Source organism: Pleuronectes platessa, chromosome 6 (assembly GCF_947347685.1).
Source record: "Pleuronectes platessa chromosome 6, fPlePla1.1, whole genome shotgun sequence".
Taxonomy (NCBI): Eukaryota; Metazoa; Chordata; class Actinopteri; order Pleuronectiformes; family Pleuronectidae; genus Pleuronectes; species Pleuronectes platessa.
The window spans coordinates 27,174,454-27,196,927 of NC_070631.1; the positions used below are offsets into that span (position 1 = coordinate 27,174,454).

Consider the following 22,474-nt stretch of genomic DNA (forward strand, 5'->3'; position numbering starts at 1 on the left):
CAGTAAAGTGAGCCGTCATCTGGGAAGCCAGCCGCCACCGGGTTTTTTTTGCGCGTCTACTTGTGGCTTTACGGTAAAACAGCATGTTTGGCTGAAACGGCCTAAAATTACTACAAATATAACTTTATTTTTTATTTTTTTATTTTTTAAATCTTCATGGCGTATCTGCTCATGTCAAGTATCATGTATTTTTAGTGCAAATTAAAGGGCAAGTCTGTAAAAAAAAAAAAAAATGTGTACATAATGTAACAATATTTGGATGCTGATTAAAAATATTCCTTGAGAGGTTATAAGTGACATCGAGTGAATTCCTGTTCATGGTGTCTCTGACTATGCTCATACAATTTTTTGTGTATTTTTACTGTAGAATAACTGAGAAAATGAAAGGGCAAATCTGGGAAGTGGCCCAATGCATTCATAATGTTACCATATTTGGAAGCTCATAAAAAATATTCCTTGAGAGGTTATAAGCTACTTCGCGTGGATTCCTGTTCACGGTGTCTCTGACTTTGCTCATACAAATTTTTGGGTACTTTTACTGTAGAATAACTGAGAAAATTAAAGGGAAAATCTGTGAAAAAGGACGAATGGATTCATAATGTAACATATTTGGAAGCTTATTAAAAATTTCCTAACCCTAACCCAGGCCAAATTATAGTCGGGTTGCATGCACGCAAGACACGCAACACGCCCCTTTCGTCCCCTCTGCGGGCTTGCGTGTGTCCGCCAATTTTTCTAACTAAACGACAAAGCGACGCGAGCCTCACGCAGCCCGCAAGGCTTGTGATTGGTCTGCTTACTACATCCCGTCCGGGGTCTAGTTTCCGGTTTCATGCCCCACAATACGCGGAAATCACGGAAGATTTAGAAGAACGAATATGGACCAAATAGAAGAGCACTTGGCAGAAGAGATCCGAAAGTATGACCACTTGTATAACCCGTCACTGACTGGCCGATTTGTCCGCCAGAAATAGGCTATGAGGAGCCGGAGTGGCGATGTAAATAAACAGTCGACGAAGAAGAAGACGTCTCTTCTTTGTGTGTTTTGTCTTTGAAAACAAACGTTACTCCGCCTATGGTTCTGGCGGTGAATTGCGTTGCAACACGCGCAGCACGTTAGAGAAGTATAAACCAAAACGAGTCCGTCGATGCAGCTGCGTGGCCTTCCGCGGTTGCAGTCGCAGGACTATAATTAGGCCTTCAGGCAACCGATGCGACAGTTGTGAAGAAGCCAAAGCTTTGCAAATATGACGAGAGCTATTTGCAGTTTGGTTTCACCATCACTGGCAGACTGTGCAACGTCCTCAGTGTGTTTTGTGTGCCGAGGTGCTGGCAAATGACAGCACCTCATGAGTCATTGAGTTCAGTCTCTTCATCGATGCAGAGTCCACATCGTGATGCATCTAAGAATCGAGACATTTCCAGACCTCTAGTGTGGAACGTGGTGAAACTGAACCCTTTCATCACTGCACATCATCGTGCGGCGCACATCATCCTGCGGTGGACATCATCCTGGGGCGCACATCGGTGCACATCGTCTTGCGGCGCACATCATCGTGGGCACACATCATTGTGCGGCGCACATCGTCCTGTGGCGCACTTCATCCTGTGGCGCACATCAGCCTGCGGGCCACATCATCCAGGGGCGCACATTGTCCTGTGGCGTACTTCATCCTGCGGCGCACATTGTCCTGTGGCGTACTTCATCCTGCGGCGCACATCATCACCGCACATCGTCATGCGGCGCACTTCATCCTGCGGTGCACATCATCCTGTGGCGCACATCATCCTGCTGTGCACATCATCCTGCAGCAAACATCATCCTGCGGAGCAAATCATCCTACGGCGCACATCATCCTGCAGCACACATCGTCCTGCAGTGCACATTGTCCTGTGGCGCATATCGTCGTGAGGCGCTCATCATCACCGCACATCATGGTGCTGCGCACATCATCCAGCAGCGCACATCATCGTGCAGCGCACATCATCCTCCAAGTGCGCTGCACATCATCGTGCAGAGCACATCATCTTGTGGCCACATCGTCCTGCTGCGCACATCGTCCTACGGCGCACATCGTCATGCGGCACGGCGCACATCATCCTGCAGTGCACATTGTCCTGCAAGTGCGCTGCACATCATTGTGCAGAGCACATCATCTTGCAGCGCACATCATCCTGCGGCGCACATCGCACATCATCACCGCACACCATCATCACCGCACATCATCATCACCGCACATCATCGTGCGGCGCACATCGTCCTGCGGCGCACATCATCGTGCGGCAGTTATCATGCGGCGTACATCATCACCGCACATCATCCTGCCGCGCACATCATCCTGCAGCACATCATCCTGCGGCGCACATCAAAGGAGGAGGGTTGGACCTAGAGCTAGAAGTTCCACCTCACATAACAGCCTTTTGAATAAATTAGATATTTTAACATTTAACAATACAGGACAAAATCGATTTATGTATGTGGGTCTAGATACAGCATTAAAGTCATTTTGAGAAGTGATGGCCTATTTCAATGGCAAAGTAAAAAAAAGAATCAACAGAAGAATACGGAAGCGTATTGCATTCACTTTTATTTCTAATTTTTTTGGGCATTTGTAACTTATAATGTGTTGTGCAGAATTGTGTGCATTGATATTTTTTTTCGGGGGGCCACCAATTGTGGTGGCTGCTGATCGTATAATCGTATGATCGTATTGTATAATTACAACAAGACTGCTTGATATATGTCCACTCAGATACTCGACCATTACCGACAATAATCCATCAATTAATTTACCTTTCATAATGCTACAGTATTAACAGTAAGTGTTTATTCTAATCAATGCTGCAAATACCCTTATCTTTCTGATGTTCTCCATTATACATGGCATCTTTTGGACTTATGTCCATCCTGGGATTGGGACCCCCAACATGTGGCTCTCACTGAGGTTTCTACGTTTTTTTTACCCTGTCTCTTTTTGTTTGTCCTTACTCTTGTTGAGGGTTAAGGGAAGAGGATGTCAAACCTTGTTAAAGCCCTATGAGACAAATTGTGATTTGTGAATATGGGCTATACTAATACAATTTGATTGATTGATTAATTGATTGATGGTTTGAGGAGACAGACACCATCTCTACATTTAAGGTTAGATGTAAAACGTTCCTTTTTGATAAAGGTGAGTCTTGAACCATCCTTTAGTTATGCTGCTGTAGGTCGACACCAGGGGACTTCAACGTTTTGTCAGGCCAAGGACCCCCAAACTGATGGAGAGATGAAGCAGGGACTCCCTACTGTATTGTATACAATTGTGTTTTATATTAAAATGGTCCTATTGTCATGTAAAAACATAGCTACCCTGTTATTGTGCTTTCAATACTAAGCCATTCAAATAATACACAGGTTCAACATTTCATGTTTTTATTTTATCCGTGTGCAAGGTTTAGAAGCTGCAGTGTGTGCATTGCAAACTATAAGATGACGTATTCTGCCTCCATTTATCTATTCACTACAATATGTTGGATTTATGTTAATGTGTATTTAAAGACATTAAATATATGGGGGGGGGGGAAATTGGTTAAAAAAATAAATAACCAAAAATTGTCTAATCAACCAAAGATTTCTGCAGTACCTCCGTGAAGCCCCTAGTGGTCGCAGACCCCCTGTTGAAGACCTCTGGTCCATACTGCTGGGGGAACTCCCATCATGCACTGAGCACTTCTCCCCTTCTTTCTGTCTCTCTGCTTCACATTTATATATTTAAATACATGTCACTAACTTTGTGTTTTTTCCTTCACATAGTCTCTTCCTCTCTCTGCAGGTAACTCTTACTCTACAGCTGCAGGATTCAGACAACAACAACAATTTATAATTATTATTATTTATTATGTTGCTGCTATCATTAGAAACATATCTGCATCTGTAATTATTACTCTGATTGTTTTCATTATAAGAACTATTCTGACAGAGTTGAAAAGTCATGGTTACACAACTGTTCCTGGTCACCCCTTCCCCTCCCCCCTCCTCTTTTCTCTCTTCATTTGGGTTAGGGTTAGATATTAAATGGTTAAAGGGTTATACATGCATTCCTGTCATTCGGGCCTGCAATACATTCCCGAAAAAGTTGGGACGGGGGCAATTTAGAGCTAGTTATCAGGGAGAATGATTACAAAATGATGGGATTTGAAATAGGTGATGACAACAGGTGATTGTAATCATGACTTAGTACAAAAGCAGCATCCAGGAAAAGCCCAGTCCTTAAGGAGCAAAGATGGGCCGAGGATCACCAGTTAGGTGTGAGAAAATTACTGAAATGTTTAAATATAGTGTTCCTCAAAGAAGGATAGGACTGTATTTGGATATTACAATATTTACATCCACAAATGTCTTTACTGTGTAAAAAAAAAGCCTTATGTTTACCTATCCAGAAGCGCTGTTGACTTCTCCGGACACTAAGGCATCTAAATTGGACCATAGCAGAGTGGAACATGTTCCTGCCACGCTTTCTGACAAAAGTACCATTTGCTCCACATTCAAGATGAACACTTTGTGCCCAATGCAGAGAACATTCCAGAGAAGTGGACTCCTGAGGTCAAACACTTTTGTCCCAATGTGCCTATCGTTCTGGTGGGAAACAAGAAAGACCTGCGAAATGATGAGCACACACGTCGAGAGTTAGCGAAGATGAAACAGGTGAGTGGGGCCTGTACACGTTTAAACCAACGTGGTTATGTTCATACTGAATTTCATGATAATCCCAAGGGTTACTGATGTCAAAATACACCGAATAAATTTTGATAAAACTGTTTGTGAAACTGTAAGAGCGAGGAGTCTCCCATATTCTGTACTTTTGTACTGCATCAAAGCTATGCAAAATAGACGGTTTAAATGTATATTTGCACAAACAGAGAGATAATATTGTGCGATGTTGTAATTCTTTACTCCCTATCTCTCTACCTCTCTGTCTCTCTCACACACGTACACCTCATCAACACTCGCACAAACAAACATGACGTGCACATCTACATGTATACTCAAAACGATGTAACAACTGAAACCCAAACTTTGCTGTGAATATCTGTATGAGTTACAGCATGCTAAGCTTTCACTGTGTAATTGCATAAATGTTGTAGCTCATAAGTATCATATGGCAGGCTCTGTCAACCCTAAAAAATGTATCTCAGTTCCATAACATTTTTACATTTTTCGGCTTTTTAATATAAAAACTGGTGTCACTCAAACAAACCAGTATTTTTAAAGGGTTAAAATAATGACAATTAAAGAACATTTGTGATCATCATGATCAGGACTGATGTCGTTCAATATTACAGCAGATTTAGGCAGTGGCCATTGTTGTACACAAAGGTGCCGAGAGTGTTTTTACAGCGTGAGATTTTGGCCACGAAGGTCCTGGAAGGACCTTTTTTTTAAGGCAGCCCTAACGGTTAACCACCTGAAGTGTGCTGATGATGTCGTTGTCTTTTCTCCTCACAGTGCTGGTTTACAGCTACTGTACAAGTTAAGACGTGCACTATGATATTCAGCTTAAGTCTAAAAAGAGTGTTGTCATGATTGTTAGAACCAGAGGCCAAGTCCTAAAGAGAAGAACAAAGTCAAATATCTAGGTCACTCATTATGAATGATTTATGTGATGATGACAATGTGCAGCATGCTGTATACTCTACTGCACATTTTGTGTGTGCAGATGATTTGGAAATGGCACTTTTCTAGGGCTTACTTCACTCCACTTTAAGCAGCATATAGTCAAATCATTTAAAATGGAAAAAGCTTTAGAATGATGCATTCTAAAATTTGATCAAGCTTCAAAATGGACACGTGTAACCATAAAGTTCTGACATGATTTATCTTGGTCTAATTTTTTTAGATCGTAACAACCTGTCATTTTAACAGGGGTGTGTAGACTTTTTGTATCCACTGTATGTATCAGCTGCTAAGAGTATACAAAGATGTAAAGAGATCAAAAAATAAAGTCATCCCATGTTCTGACACTTTTTAAAAGGATATCTATGAGTTGAGCTGATTTTCCTTTTCTTTTTTGATGCGGCCCACGCAGGAACCAGTGAAGTCAGATGAGGCAAGGGACATGGCTAACCGGATCAATGCCTTTGGTTACTTGGAGTGCTCGGCCAAGACGAAGGATGGTGTTAGGGAGGTGTTTGAAATGGCCACCAGGGCAGCACTTCAGGCAAAGAGACGAGGCAAGAAAAGCGGCTGCTGCCTTTTATAGTGTCAGGTAACGCAGGATCAGGAGGGAAATAAACATCCAAGAAAAATATCCCTGAACCTGTTTTCTCCAAGGCGGGCACAGTTGACTGGGGAGTAGTAGGGATGAAATAGGAAGGTCTCGAGTTTAGGATTCCATAAACCTGAAATTAAGAGAACATGACGATAAGGGAACATCTCTCCTACTCATACTCTTACTCCACTACACTAATCAGACTTATACCTGCCTAACGAGCTGTTGGAAGACTTCCATGGCTTGCAGTGTGACTCTGCTTGTCTTTCATTCTGTATGTTTTTCACTCTCCTTAATTTCCAAAGTTAGAACTTTATATGAACCCGCTTTTCTTTTCTTTGAACCTGTACTTCACACTATTTCCAATTCAAATACAGAGTTTGATTAATTTCAGTTAAGTATAAATACATAATGAGACCAACTAAAAGTGTTTTATACCTGCTTTTTAATTAATACAAGTTGATTGAGTTAACCTAGCCTTAATTTGACAAACTGTGATTGAAATAAATCAAAGAGTCCTGTCAAACACGCTGTATATGGGTGGGTATTAAAGGGTTAATAAAATGTTATTGCCATTTGGACAGTTACTGTAAATCATGAAATAGTAACTGCCCTTAATTTATAACTGCTTGAGGGGGCAGAGCCTTTTTTTAAACAAGCTGAAAAGACTTGATTCCTTGATTTCCCCAGTTTTCTGAGACTATTTCATAATTTAGTAAACATCCTCCAAATTTTATCATGTGATCACTTTTAATTAGCTGGTAATGCAAACTGAACAGTCTCCCTGACAAATTCAGTATAATGTACATTTCTGTAGCATAGTATCCTTTACTACACAGTTGTGTAGTGTAGTTTCTTCCTCAAAATAAATACTGTTTTCAGTTACTTTTTGTAAAGTTACTTTATCAATATTTGACATTAGTAGGATAATAGGATGAATTGCTTGCTGCCAGTTGGCTTTTAACGTGAAACATTTTCACAGGACTTGAGTCACTTGTGGAAGTGAGTGAAAACAGTGTTTGTGTTGAAGAAGTGACGCTCAGAGGATAGTTGATGGAATCAGTGCCATGGGTCAGCTTTAGTGAATGTTCATCTGCAACATACAGTAACTCCACAGCTCAGTGTTTAACCCTTCTTTTGTTCTCTGGATGTTAGACATTGACAGGGTTCCCCCCCCCCCACTCTGCCAGTTCACTCATGTCTTCATGTGTTTTTCTGCTCTGTTGTATATTATGTTATGTTATGTTCACTTTGTGATATTCTAATGGTTTTTGTTGTATTATTTACACACAGCTAAAATCAGGAGGTCGGTGAGGTAAACACTTGGAGAATATATGATGTCAGATTATGAAATACAAAATGCAAGCAAATCCTTAAGGATCGGTCATTTGTAATATTCTTTTGCAAGAAAATGTTTCCTGACATTTCTCCAGTCGTCTTTTGTAACGTATTCTAAAGGAAATAAATTGTAACCGAGAATGACCAAATTCTGCCTCAGGCGTCTTGTGCTTTCTCTCTTAACACCATTTCAGTAATGACAAATCATGTAATTGTCCAATGAGATCCCAAAGTTTTCAAGGTTCCCCATGTGTCAGGCTGAGTATCAAATCATACACATTTCCATTTGATTGTTTGGTGCAGCCATATATAGCTTATGGCTGTGAAAAGCCTCTCTTCTGCAAGTTGATTGGTTAATTGTTTTAACCTTCATACTGGAACTTGTTTATGCAGTAATACTTTGTTTATACACGTATCTCATGCACAAATTTATCAAGATGTGGTTACAAATGCATCTGTAGTACCAGCGCTCAATTAAGTAAAACATGGCCTTTATATATTTATTGTTCTGTCTGACTCCCCTGAAGCTCTGTAGAAAAGTAGGGACTGTAAAAACTCTTAGAGACAGGAGATAAATAAACACATGGACAAATAATTAAAACAGTATTTTTCATTTCATATGCAGAAGTTGGTGGGAATGGGTTATCATTCTCAGTTTTACAAGCAGGATTAAAATGTTTTTTAAAATCTATTAGATGTGTCATTGGAATTCGGTGGGCTTAGATTCCCCTGTACTGACTGAAAGAGCAAAGATCATTCTCATAATTAGGGACAGTTTGCGTACTGAGTCTTGTCTCTAATTAGAACAATGTTAATTAAATTCACATTTGTAAGTACTCGAGAATGTTGAGATAGCATATTATTGTGAGGAACAACTTATTTATTTACATTTCTTAATATGGTTGAAACAGATTGATGTCTGTATTTGCCTTCCTTGAATACAATTAGCAGATGGGTTCATCTAGTTCTAGGTCTCCAGATTCATCAGAACCCCACCCCTCACCTCCCTGCTGAGGCTCAGTCACTTCTAGATGGATTTTATCTCACAGCAACAGGACACAACTTGGCTTCTGGAAGGCGATGTGCTGAGATACATGTAAATAATAATCATTTTAAGATATGATTCCAGAGGACATCTGCAGAAGTGGGTCAGAATTTCTGCAGAGTTTTGCCTTTTCATGTAGCAGCTTCTTCACGCAGACGTGTTCACATCAACAGAGGCAGGCATACGCAGGAAATAACGTTGGCAGGAGGTAGAAATCCTGCACCTCTCCATCCCTCACTCTGGGCTTGAAACTCACGAGGAAGTACCAGATCATAGACAAGCTGATTCTTGGATTTTGGATATTGGAATAGATGTTAATTGAATCCAGAGAGGCTTGCTTTTTACATGCCTAAAGTATGTTGGGACCTGGTATTTGTGAACTACAGTTCGGCCTACATGTTTACTCAAGGCCTGACCACATGTTTATTTGTTCTGGAGACAAAGCAGGGCCTTCAGAACTCAGTCTCCCTGGGTGCTTCAACTCCACACCGAGGTGTGAAAACTGACCGTATACACAACTTTCAACCCCTATTGGTCACTCTTGGCCCCATGACCCATGAGGTCACCAGGCCGATATTAGCAAAGTCCCCCCTTTCTTCTGTCTCTTATGACTCTTCTCTTCTACTCAACTCTGTGAGATGGGATCAACTCTCTTTCTGCTCAACTTTAATGGAGGAGAAATGAAGCTTTCCAGCTCAACAAGCCAGAGAAACTTCCTTGCCACAAACTCTACCAACCTTCAAGCAGGCATGTCTGGAGCAGACTGTTAATACCTTCAAAAGGCAGCAACGATAGAGGCTGCATAATAAATTCAGCTCAAGAACTGCATTGCACAGCTGAACTGCAATAACAGGAGCCACAAACCAACAAGAGTACTTCACTGGACTTTGAACAGCACAAACCTTTTCATGGATGGGTAACACAACTGGGCTTAATAATTATACTAGGCTAAGCAAAGACTTGTTCAATTCCCTGTGATGTTTATAAGTTAATATAATTGTTTTTGGTGATATTTTGATTATAAGTTAGTTGAAAGTTAAAGTTAGTTATGTCATGCTCTTCACAATCTTTGTGTAGTGGTCAAGAGTTTGGGGTGACCGATGAATGCCGATCGGGTTCCCCACATATACCCAGAATAAACAGGACGGGCGGCTGATGAATCCAGAAATAGACAATGTATAAAAGTCTGACACATGATTAAAAAGACTGATCAAACAGCACAGGATTATGTGCAAAGTATGGAGTACTGGCATGTACTTGATATAAATAACAGATTAAAAAGAGAGAAAAATTATCATGCGTAGGCGAGCTTCAAGAGAATCAAGACATATAGTGCCTTGCATAAGTATTCACCCCCTTTGGACTTTTCTACATTTTGTCATGGTATAACCACAGATTAAAATTTATTTCATCGTGAGTTTATGTAATGGACCAACACAAAATAGTGCATCATTTGGAAGTGGGGGGAAATATTACATGGATTTCACAATTATTTACAAATAAAAATCTGAAAACTGTTGAGTGCATATGTATTCACCCCCTTTACTGTGAAACCCCTAACAAAGATCTGGTGCGACCAATCGCATTCACAAGTCACATTTGCAAGTCACATAATTAGTAAATAGGGTCCACCTGTCTGCAATTTAATCTCAGTATAAATACACCTGTTCTGTGACAGACTCAGAGTTTGTTGGAGATCATTACTGAACAAAGAATGCGTTCACGTCGGCTTGCCGCATGTGCAGGATTGTCTAGTGGTCTGTTTACTCCACCAGACTTTTAACTTGATGTTCTTTTTGTACTGTATGTGTTTTTATGTATGCAACATGTTCCCTGTCTTCACGACAAATTTCTCCCTGGTGGAGACCAATAAACTAACCTAACCTAACCTAACCTAAACAGCATCATGAAGACCAAGGAGCTCACCAAACAGGTCAGGGATAAAGTTGTGGAGAAATATGAAGCAGGGTTAGGTTATAAAAAAATATCCAGAGCTTTGAACATCTCTCTGAGCACCATAAAATCCATCATAAGAAAATGGAAAGAATATGGCACAACCGCAAACCTACCAAGAGGAGGCCGTCCACCCAAACTGAAGAGTCGGACAAGGAGAAAATTAATCAGAGAAGCAACCAGGAGGCCCATGGTTACTCTGGAGGAGTTGCAGAGATCCACAGCTGAGGTGGGAGAATCTGTCCACAGGACAACTATTAGTCGTCTACTCCACAAATCTGGCCTTTATGGAAGAGTGGCAAGAAGAAAGCCATTGTTGAAAGGGATCCATAAAAAATCCCGTTTGGAGTTTGCCAGAAGCCATGTGGGAGACACAGCAAACATGTGGAAGAAGGTGCTCTGGTCAGATGAGACCAAAATTGAACTTTTTGGCCTCAATGCAAAACGCTATGTGTGGCGAAAACCCAACACTGCCCATCACCCTGAGCACACCATCCCAACAGTGAAACATGGTGGTGGTAGCATCATGCTGTGGGGATGCTTCTCTTCAGCAGGTACAGGGAAACTGGTCAGAATAGAGGGAAAGATGGATGGAGCCAAATAGAGGGAAATCCTTGAAGAATATCTGATGCAGTCTGCAAAAGACTTGAGACTGGGGCGGAGGTTCATCTTCCAGCAGGACAATGACCCTAAACATACAGCCAGAGCTACAAAGGAATGGTTTGGATTAAAGAATGTTAATGTCTTAAAATGGCCCAGTCAAAGCCCAGACCTCAATCCAATAGAGAATCTATGGCCAGACTTGAAGATTGCGGTTCACAGACGGTCTCCATCCAATCTGACTGAGCTTCATCTTTTTTGCCAAGAAGAATGGACAAACCTTTCCATCTCTAGATGTGCAAAGCTGGTAGAGACATACCCCAAAAGACTTGCAGCTGTAATTGCAGCGAAAGGGGGTTATACCAAGTATTGACACAGGGGGGTGAATACTTATGCACCCAACAGATGTCAACTTTTTTGTTCTCATTATTGTTTGTGTCACAATAACATTTATTTTGCACCTCCAAAGTACTATGCATGTTTTGTTGATCAAACGGGAAAAAGTTTATTTAAGTCTATTTGAATTCCAGTTAGTAACAGTACATAATGGGAAAAAGTCCAAGGGGGGTGAATACGTATGCAAGGCACTGTATGTGAAATGCAATACAACAGGAATGTGTGAGGCACTGGCCAAGTTCCCCAAGGAACTAGTGAACATTCTTGAATTTTAGTGGTTAATATATCACTTTGCATTTAAGAGATTTAAAGGATCAGTGTTTAGTATTTAGTGACATCTAGTGGTGAAGTTGCATGTTGCAGCTGAATACCCCTCACACGCCCCTTCCAAACATGAAAGGGAACCTTGTTAGCCTTCAGTTGTCCGAAAAACTCAAAAGATGTTTAATTTGTCCAGTTTGGACAACTGCAAAAAAACATGGTGCCTCCATATAGAGGACCCGCTCAGGATGTAAGTATTGAAATATAAGGGTCCCATTATAGGGTAAAAAAAAACAAAAAACATTTGTACAATACAGGCAAAACACACAAATGAAAACATCACTAAGATTATTTTATATTAAATTTCAGCCAATAGATCCCTTTCACCTAAACCTTACACACAGGAACTTCAAATAGGGATTAAATTGTGTCTATTTCAGTCATTGTAGAGCATGTGAAAACTGCTGCACTTCTGTCAGTCCTGGGAGAGGGATCCTCACATATGACCCTATGAGATTTTACGTCGTCTCGCCCCCCCCCCCCCGCCCCAATAGGTGTTTTGGGGTAATTTTCCTTACTATATATATTTGTGACTATGGGCTATACAAATAACATTGGATTCCGATTGATTAAAAAATATTAAATAATTCATCTGTCATCAAAACAAATTTGACCCCAAGAAATTGGAGAGGAACCGCCGCTGGTTGAAAGCTGAAGATGACAGGTATTATGCAGGCAATACACATGTTCACTAAACGTTACAAATTTTATTGACTTTTATAAAGACTTAATGTAGCAAGAACATTATATACAGTGTGTGGTTAAAATCTAAAGCTCAACAGGAAGAAGATAAAAAAACAAAATACGTTTCAACGGTTTTTCAAACATTTCCAACAGAAATAAGGTTTGATCACAGGCGGAACCGATCAGAAAACTTTGGAGTGTGAGGGACCGTGAGAGGAACGTCACTCTTCTTCACTTCTACAGGTTTGTAGTGTCTGATGGGCTGAGCCTTGCAAACCTGCAGAGGAGATACAGAGAGAGTGTCACACAAACAGCATCTGAGCCAGTCACAGTCGTAACACACTCAGTTTATAGAAATCCATGTTTTATATACAACATTCAAACTGCTAATTGGTTTCAATACCAAGGCTCATCAATAAAACTTTTATTCAGCAGTGATTTATCAACAAAGAAGAACGGTGTCACATTATGTAGATTATAGAATGAAATATAGCTCAAATTGTATTTTCTCTCATCTTCTCTCAATGAACGCTGTTGTGTTTGAAAGTGACCTGTTCTTGCCGCAGCCTGGTGATCTCCTCTTTTTGTCGCTGCTCCTCCTCTTGTCTCTGCTCCTCCTCCATGAGCTCCCTGAGAGCCTCCTTCTCGCTGACCAGTCGCTCGTACTCCTGGCGCTCCCTGGCACGTCGCTCTGTCGACAGCTCAAAATTCACCACAGCTGTGGAAGAGAGGGGGACTTAAGAGAGAAGTGACCGATAGTCAAGACGACAGGAGCACAGTGAGCTCACAATAGTGTAGGAGGCTCGGAGCAGGAGGCTGCTGCTGCTTCACCGTCACATACAATGTTCAATACCTGATCATGTGATCAAATTATAAATCAGGCCTTGAGCATGAATCTGCGATCAACAATATTTTCATAGAAAAACTGTTGAAAACGTCAAATTCATTTGGATTATAGTATATAACTTTTAATGTTTCCACTGATCAGAAAATAAAACTCACACTGATCAGTTGGAGTAAAAAAATACTGATTGTGATGAAGACACTGATGAAGAGTTAGGACTGAAGAGGCTGTGTCTTCAGTAAAGAACTGACTCAGCTCCTGTGAGACCATCACTCTACCTGATGGGAACAGAGTCCAGTGGAAACTCTACATGTAGCTTCATCAGGCTCTCATGAAGAGGAGAAAATTAAATGTCAGTCCTACCTGCTGTAGCTCGCTCTGGCTTTTTGGGCTGGAAAGGTTCTTTATGAATGACAGTGTTGGGCCTGGCTTTGAATGTTGCTGCTTCCTCCTGTTGCTTCTGCTCTCCTTTCACCTACGAGGCACAGAAATCATGTGTAAATGTGTGAAGAATAAAAGGTGCTTGTGTGCGTTCAGAGGCAGATCCATCATACCATCAGCTCCCAGCGACTGTTCTTCACAGAACCACGTTCATCGAGGAGAAGTCTGAAGGGTTCCGGCTTTGTGGCCTCCAGCTTCTTCTTTTCAGGGAGAATCACAGACTCAAAATCTGGCAGCGGCTGGGCCTTGAACTGGGGGACCTGAAAGGTTCAGAGGAAAGTAATTGAAAACTTCCTATAAAACATCCAGTATAAAGACACAGTGGCTGAGGAAGTGAGACTCACCTCTTCATTCTTCTTCTCCAGCCTCTTTTCTTTCATTGCCCTCCTCTCTCGCTCCCTCTCGTCAAAGGAGAAAGGACAGACCTCCACATGGTGGTGCTCTGGGAGCCGCGGCTGGAAGGGGAGGCCAAAGTAAGGCACTGGGAGGGCCTTGATTGGTGACGGCTGTTTTACCTACAAGATACCAAAGCAGGTTTGGGTAATTTACAGGAGTCTGAGCAGGGGGAGGAGTTTGTTACAGTTGGTGCTGCATACATTGATTAATATCAATTACTCTGATCAGTTTTCGATTTTAATTTTCATCTATAAAGAACAGAAAACACTGAAAATATGTTTTAAATGACAGAGCAGAATGTGATGGCGCTTTGTTCAACCACTTTTAAATTCAAGTCAGTAAAAGAAAAAAGCAGATGGAGAATTCTCCAGTTGGAGAGACCATTTATTAAATATGTACTTTCACATTTCTGAACCTAAACAGATTCAAACATCTACAATGTAATTGCCAAGTGCTGGGAATTACTACATGCAGCATAGTATCTGCAGACCTGTAGATTACAGTTTGATGCCATGGTTAAGGGTAAGTGGTCCTTATTGTGTCAGCGACCCAAGGGGTCATGATGAATGATTGGTTAATCCAAATCAGGTGTAGATTTAATCTCTATTCGTATTGATTGCAAGAGTGAATGCAATATATGACCTCTTTATCTGATGCGTCACATCAAGTCACAATAAAGTGACGCTTAATAAAAATGATTTGCTATGATTCTTTCCCAACGGGTGTTGAAACACTTAATCTTCAAATTTAATACCTACAAAGAAATATTGGACCATCATGCATTGAGCAGTTCTCTCCCTCTCTCCCACTCCATTTATCTTACTTAAAGCCCATTTTACCGCAAGTTGAAATGGTTCCTAAATGAAATGTCTGTAAAAGAAATTGGTCAAAATACCACAAGGATCATTTAAAACGGCACCCTTTTTACCCTGTCTAAAACAGCCCTCCTCAGATTGACCTGTTTTGAGTGACACACACCTTTTGCGGTGAAATGCACTTAAAACCCCGAGTATGAGTTTATTTTAAAGCGAGCGACAGAAGCTGCTGGTGACCGGCACTGGTTCGTATAGCTCGGGGTGCGTGGAGCAAATCTGTACGGGCCACAAAAGTTATAAGGCGCAGCTCTCTTCCCCCCCCCTCCTGCTCCTCGCCACCCGGGCATCGCAGGAGAGGCTGTCCGCTGAGCGAGCACCCAAGCACGGGTACAATGCAGCCGGAGACCGGGGGGGGGGGGGCTCCTGGAACACGTTCGGGTGCTATTTTCTAACAAAGCTCCACAAAAACAGCTGTTGCACACGCACACCCGCGATCGTAGTGGTAATGGCGGATCCTGTGTCGCGTTGGCATCATATAATGGTGGTGGACCACGACCGAGGTCGGCGGCTGATGATGGATCCTAATAAGCGGCAGTGGACAATGACTGGACTATAGTGGATCTGATCAGGATGGCGGATCATTATCTTGCTGGCTGCTGACCATAGACTATGATTGCAGCAGGACTGCTTGACATATAGTATTGAAGTTATCCTTCAAAAATGTTTACCCTCATCAATGCTGCTAAAACCTTTATCTTGATGATGTTTTCCTACACTTGACATCTATTGCACTTCTGTCCGTCCTGGGAGAGGGATCCCTCACATGTGGCTCTGAGGTTTCTACGTATTTTTACCCTGTTAAAAGGGTTTTTAGTAGTTTTTCCTTACTCTTGTTGAGGGTTAAGGACAGAGGATGTCACACCATGTTAAAGCCCTATGAGACGAATTGTGATTTGTGAATATGGGCTATACAAATAAAATTTGATTGATTGAGCTTCAGTCCATTTCTTTCTGTGACCGGGATTTCTCAAAAGCTGATAACCAGATTGGCAGTTGTGTCTGGTTACTTGAGCTAAACTACATTTTATAGACATCTGAACTAGAATTATCACCCCTCAGACCACTTCTCCCAATTACATCTATATCTTTGTGGAAAGGCCTGGAATAGTTGACACATGCATGCTGAAAGATGTCATGCCCAACACATATGAACGATATTTGTCCTGGTTATTGTGGACATGTGAATATTCTTGATGAATATCCAGTAAAGTCAATAAATATTGAAGTTGCTTTCCATACAAGACAAACAAATGTGTCCTTACTTCCTCGACCTTGCGATCAACACGAACCCTCTTCTTCAGAGCAAAAGCTGGAGACTCTGGAACAGTTGGATGCAGAACTTTCCTTTCTGGCACTCCCTGTTGACAGGAGGAAATCGACTTGCGTTTATTTATGGGACGAACCTTAAAAGCTCCATGTTGTCAGTACAAGTTTAATGTGAAGCCTGTAGCTGAAATTGAAGTGTCAGCAGCAGGTTTCAAACTCACCACGACTCCTTCCAAGATCCTCTTGGGCAGAGGCTGGGATTTAAAGGTATGTGGCCTCTCTTCTTCCTCAGGATTCTTAGAAATCTGTCTCTCCTGGAGCCTTTTTTCAATCTGCAGCTCGAAGCCTTCCGGTACTGTGGGTTCCTTCACGGCTGGCTTCTTCAAATGCTCTGCACCTTCCAGCAGTTTCCTGTTTAGCTCCAGAGCCTTGAATTTAAACCTGGGATTAGAACATAAGATTAATTAATTAATGGCCCATGAAACTCAATGATGCATTTTCCAATTGATAAATTTGAAACACCATCAGCGTTAGACATTAAATAAAGCCTGAGCCCGTCAGACACTTTAAGACAGGGTGTCAGCTCAGTATTTGTAGCTTGAACTTTAATAGTTAAAAAGGACCCATCGTATGCCAATTTTACCACAGTTGATATGGTTCCTTAGGGTCTTAATGAAATGTCTAACATATTTTGGTCAAAATACCACAAGGATCAATAAAAACAGCACCCTTTTCACCTCGTCTAAAACAGCCCTCTTCAGATTGACCTGTTTTGAGTGGTGATGGTGGGGGGGTGGTCCAAGGCCATGTAGCGAGACTCCCTACATGGGCATGGTTGGAACATGATGTATTTTTCGGTCGTAATGGAATTCGACACCATCTAGCGTATCGTTTCTGACATAGAGGAACCATAACAAATCGCGTTTTTTTTCTAGAGTTTTTGGGACGATAGACATGCCAGATACCCAAATTAACGTGTAGAAGCACTACAAAAGTGGAATTTTCATAATATTTCCCATTTAACATTAGATTGCAGCCACACTTGTATGTTAAGGAGAAAGATTCATTTTTGTTTGGCTCATCACTCTGTAACCCCCCCCCCCCAACCCCATAATATCTCTGCAAGGATGTGGCTACCTGCCAGGAGCTTTGTATTTATCTGCCTAACCTTGATGTCGTCATCATGCATGGACAAAACAGCGCCTATGTTTTAATACAAGCTAGGGTTCAGCGTGCATAGTTAGCGTCTGAGCAGCAGTGTCAAGTGAACAGTCAGTGCTTTAAGTGACAAGAGTAGTAAATGCGGGAAGTTGCCAGTAGAGTTGCACCTCGAGTCCAACCTCACATGTAAGGCAGCACGACATCAATTTTTAGCCATGTACTGAGATGATAAGTATCAGGCTGCGAGCGTGTTAAGCCTGCTCAGCCAGTGCAAGAACCTCCAGTAGAGCCAGAGACACCAGTTAAGGTGCTAAGCACTTCATGTACTTTAGTTTTCACATTTTGTCCTCACTGCTGTTCTGATGGAGTTTTCTCTTTCTGGAACAAGTTGTAGGATTTATGTCAGCAGCTCAAAATGTATTTTATGTTAATGAGTCATTCTGTGTCACTTTTCTTTTGCACCATCACAGATATTAATGAATGTTGTTCACGTTGATTTAGTCACATGAGAAAAATGGAACTTCATGCTTTTCCTTATTGAAAAGAAAATATGGGCCAACAACCCTTAATTTTTAATGGGGACTCTTAAGTTCTAGTAAGTCATAGCTCTCTTCAAACAGAAATGGTTCTCATATTGTTATAAAGCTCGTTTAAAATTCCATATGCATCTTAACAGTATTCTATCCCCAACATGAAATGAAACCATTGTTGAATTGCAATAAATTGATATGGGCAAATAAGATGACAACGATTCATTCACAGCAGGCAACATTTACAGTTTTAACACTGTTTGCTCATAATATGAACTTGACCAAGACCCTCTGGAGGAGAAAGTGGAGGGAGTAATAAATGACTGAGCCATGGCTCTTTGATCCATCTAAAACAATACATCTTTCCATACAGTTCCCGCATCTTTTTACATGCTTTCACAGGTTGCCACGTTTCCTATGCCATTTTCAGACATCACCTGCGGATTTAGTCGGGAGAGATGGGTCCGGACTTTAGCCGCAGGTTTTTTTTTCACATATGCAAAACACAGCTGGAGGTTCATAACAGCAAGAAATCCTGCACATTATTTAGGCGCAAACTCTCTAGACCTTTTCATTGGTGTCTTCTATGTTCATGACACCCCTTTTTCACTGAGCCATATTTGTTTTCGTTGTTAGAGTCAACATTACCTACCTACCACCCCCCCCACTCACTCGCTGTGAATCCAGCAGGGGTTCTCACATTAAATTCACCTGATTTTCCTCAGACTTAAAATCTGGGGGCCAGGTTGAGAAAGATTGACCTTTGCGTTCAAACACGGCCATATTCAGGAGAACTTGTGGAGACTCTCTGGAGTTGAATTCATGTCGGAAGCAGCTCTAGTGTGACTTCTCGCATTTAGTGCACATTTGGTTGAAGGGTCCAGAGAGCAGGTATAACCACCAGTTTAAGAAAGTGACAAAGACGTTATGGTGTGATGAAGAACAGGCTCTTACTTGTGAAGTTGGTCCACCTCTTCAGCCTCCAACTCAGCACTGCTCTTCACAGTAGTGGGCCGGCTCCTCTGGCGGGTCATCAGGTGTGGGGTATGAGGTTGGGTGAGCTTCAGCTGGTCGCCCTTCACTGGATGTGGCCCCCTCTCTTGACTCTGGCGACTACGCAGATGGTAGCGGTCAGGGGTTCGTTTTTGGTACTGCTCAATCTGCTGAGCCATGGGAACATAGGCACCTGACCCCTCCACCTTTCTCTTGTTGCCTGTCGACAGGTTGAAGGGTTGGGGTATAGTGGCACCTTTCATGGCCTTTACCTTAAAAAAAAAAATGTTTCAAATAAAGTTTAAAGTGGTTTGAAGAGCTTTTATTATATCCATTTGTTTACTTTTAAACGATCATATTACTGCTCAATAAAGACATTAGAACTGAACTCTAGGTCTATAGAGACAGGATGAGCTGAAGACAATTAAGGCAACGAAATCTGAGTATATTCAGAATCTTGATCAGTTGGATTATAAGAACTTACTGGAGAGGAAGGTTTGCGAAGCTGACTGATGAAGTCCACTTCTTTATCTGCTGTACTGGATGAAGTAGTCGCCTTAATGCGGTTGTCTGTGGTGAAATTGAATTCTTTAGGCACAGTCGTGGACAGGGCCACCTTCTTTGGGGGTGGATCTGAAATAACAGAGACAAGTTTCAGTCAAGAAGCAAAGTGAATCTTGATTCCATTTAACAGTCATTTTCAAATGGTACAAACTAACAGCTAGTTAATCAGCACATTGAACTAAATTAACTGCAGCCATATAAAGTCAGTCACTAATATCCACTCACTGCCAGCCAGAGCAGCTTTGTAGCTGGCCTCGTTCTGTCTGAGGTGCAGAGCTACTTTCTTCTGGAGGATCTCGATGCGCTCCAGCTCCTGTTCTTCAGAGCTGCACAGCCTGTTTAAAAAAAACCTCTCAGTCTCATTTAAAGTAAAATCTCCACTTCTATACATTCAATACTATTAAGATACTTAAGATTGAGGACACTATCTCCTAGTTTTTTACAGACTTCTGTTTTGGAGTAGACAAAACCATCCCGACAGATTCTGCATGTACATAAAAAGGCAACCAGCCGATCCCTGGTATCCCGAGAATCTAGTTCAAACATAAATTGACTTGAGACCAAATCAACATGTTCAAAGGGCCCTGAAGTAACTGAGACCTATAGCAGGTGCATCAGTCCCTTCAGGATTTTTTTAAAATCACACAGTCTGAATATAATTCTTCTTACTCTGTCTTCCCAGTCTTAGGTGCAATTCTGGAATTCCTTTGTCCATTTCTGTGGAGGACACTACTGGATTTTCGAGCTGGTCTGGCAACAGGACTCCTAAAACAAACAGCCGCAGTAGAAAACATGAATGAAACACAACCAAAAAGGGGATACAAAGTGGGGAGCAGACAAGGCATCACAATCATTTGAACTACTAGTACTGAATCTATAAATGTCTTGGGATGAAAGGACAATCATGAAACTTACGGTTTGGATTTCTTTGATGGTGGTGCAGCCGACTGTGTAGGAGCTGAACCGGTTGTTGTCACTTTACGTTTTGAAATCCTAAAATGAGGGGGGGGGAAATAAAAGATAAATTGAATTACATCAAAAGTTCAGCGTTGCTAACATCTTAATCTGAAGTCCCCAACCACCCGATTGTAAATTTACCGTTTCCCCTGACTGAGTGTCAACTTTAAACAAAGCAGAAACAAGCAGAACATTAACCTTTGGCCTCTGTGCACTTTGTCTCATGTTTAATTCAGTCTTGCCATTGGATGCTAATACAAATGTTTTATCGGTTTGCTCAAGAGCGTGCACGAATAAAGCTGCAGACTCCAGCACCAGTTTCATTTGTTGTACTGTGAAGCTTGTGGCAGCACACGTCGATCACACTGTACTGCATGTGTAGCCATCCCTAGAACTGCACCTGCTTGGCTGGGCAGGGGGTTGATTCGCCGTCCTCCTCTTTGGTCGGCCATTAGCATGAGTCGCAGTTCCAGCTCCCCAGGATGTGACAACGTTTGGGGGTGGAGATGTGGATGTGCCAGGACCTGGAACATTAATCAGTCCACATGGATTCACATTGACCAAGTCATGAGGTTACTGAATTACAGAAGACCAGAGGAACTCACACTAGGACCAAGCAATCTTTTAAAACCACCTTTAAGTAGCTTAACAGAAAATAAGGAGTGCATAATTTGTACTTGGTTATAATGCAAAGTTAACTAACCACTGTCTACATCCGTCTTGATTTGAGAAATCACGATGGCTTTGGGCAGGTTGGGTGTATTGCCTCTCATAATGGACCAGTCAGGTCTTAAAGGTGTAGTTAGGCCCCCGACCTGTTGTTCTGCATGAGAGACAGAGAAAGTAGATGTGAACATGTAGGTTAAAACACTTACATATTGGTTATTCTTTCATACAGACTGTTTGCACCCTCAGTTTCAGAGCCTGGGTGAGTAGTAACAAGAGAGAAACTGTCTGCACTAAGATTAAGTTGAGTGTTTGATTGTCCTCATTGTATTTTAGCAACATGTAGAACCAGGGTTGCTCATCAGGACTGGACACAGCTTCAGCGTTCAGCTGGTCAACGAAGGTCCAACAAGTGTTTACTACCGTCTGAGCAGGTCAATGTTAAACTGAAGTCACACTGAGACTCACCGAACCACTGATCATCACTGTCGTTATTCTCCAGCTCCTTCAAGTCGACGACGTGGGAGGGAGCATCGAACTCGTATCGTTCATCATAGCCACAGTCGCTTTCCGCCATTATTCAACACGAACCTTTAGAAAACATGCGACATTACAGTGAGTTAAACTGCCTCAACATGTGTTTAACCACTAGTTTACACACGATAACTATCTGTGCTGAGTTAAGAACAGGACCGAAGCGGAACAGATAACAGAGAACCTGGTTTATCTTTAAGAATGAAAAGGTTCGTAACATTCAGTCAGTGAATGTCTCCGGAGACAGTTTCTTCGTATGCGCTCTAGTCTCCGTTAGGTTCATGTTATGGAGGAAGCAAATGGCTAACGCTAGCTAAGCTTAAACATGAGCTGCTTCAGAAGAGTCAGGTCGTTAAATGAACCAAAGACTCACACACGTTCAGTATCGATTCAGTCATTTGATCAGAGATCAGCTTGAATTCACAGATTCTGATGTTTCACTGAATATGAAAGAAGAGTTGTAACTTACCGACACTCTTTTCTCTGTACGATCGGACTTGGAGCACTGCGCGGAGGGATGTGACGTTAGCTTTTAAATTGAAACTGACCAATAACTGACGTCCTGTTCATCAACTCGTCGCTCATTGGTTCATAAAAGCCAACTTCCGGTGACCTGGTCACGTGATTGCCGCGGCTTGTACACAGAAATGAGGACATTT

At 41.8% G+C, this 22,474-nt stretch overlaps 2 protein-coding genes across 2 annotated transcripts; one reads left to right on the top strand and one right to left on the bottom strand.

Annotated features, from left to right (window-relative positions):
* Window positions 1–4,265: 4,265 nt before the first annotated feature.
* On the top strand, window positions 4,266–6,637 carry LOC128442305 (rho-related GTP-binding protein RhoA-C-like). The gene is made up of 3 exons (XM_053424698.1): window positions 4,266–4,290; window positions 4,533–4,687; window positions 6,069–6,637. Exons 1-3 carry the CDS (start codon window positions 4,266–4,268, stop codon window positions 6,240–6,242), a joined length of 354 nt encoding a protein of 117 aa, XP_053280673.1. The 3' UTR covers window positions 6,243–6,637.
* Window positions 6,638–12,591: 5,954 nt separating this feature from the next.
* On the bottom strand, window positions 12,592–22,389 carry LOC128443096 (targeting protein for Xklp2-B). Its single transcript, XM_053425834.1, has 16 exons — window positions 22,285–22,389; window positions 21,750–21,872; window positions 21,319–21,438; window positions 21,016–21,139; window positions 20,574–20,651; window positions 20,328–20,423; window positions 19,884–19,993; window positions 19,579–19,727; window positions 19,056–19,366; window positions 16,632–16,851; window positions 16,407–16,502; window positions 14,218–14,388; window positions 13,987–14,133; window positions 13,796–13,907; window positions 13,140–13,306; window positions 12,592–12,865 (listed from the first exon to the last, which is right to left on the bottom strand). The coding sequence occupies exons 2-16, from the start codon at window positions 21,856–21,858 to the stop codon at window positions 12,755–12,757; spliced, it is 2,121 nt and encodes a 706-aa protein (XP_053281809.1). The 5' UTR covers window positions 21,859–21,872; window positions 22,285–22,389; the 3' UTR covers window positions 12,592–12,754.
* Window positions 22,390–22,474: the final 85 nt, after the last annotated feature.

What these genes read in the sequence shown, in the direction of transcription:
- LOC128442305 (XM_053424698.1), top strand. Translation starts at nt 4,266, where the DNA reads ATGGGCCGAGGATCACCAGTTAGGT. An exon ending in CCGAGGATCACCAGTTAGGT is followed by an intron (nt 4,291 to 4,532) that starts GTGAGAAAATTA and finishes TCCACATTCAAG; the next exon opens with ATGAACACTTTGTGCCCAAT. An exon ending in AGTTAGCGAAGATGAAACAG is followed by an intron (nt 4,688 to 6,068) that starts GTGAGTGGGGCC and finishes CGGCCCACGCAG; the next exon opens with GAACCAGTGAAGTCAGATGA.
- LOC128443096 (XM_053425834.1), bottom strand. Translation starts at nt 21,858, where the DNA reads ATGGCGGAAAGCGACTGTGGCTATGATGAACGATACGAGTTCGATGCT. An exon ending in CCCCCTGCCCAGCCAAGCAG is followed by an intron (nt 20,652 to 21,015) that starts GTGCAGTTCTAG and finishes CCCTCATTTTAG; the next exon opens with GATTTCAAAACGTAAAGTGA. An exon ending in CCTAAGACTGGGAAGACAGA is followed by an intron (nt 19,994 to 20,327) that starts GTAAGAAGAATT and finishes TTTTTTAAACAG; the next exon opens with GCTGTGCAGCTCTGAAGAAC.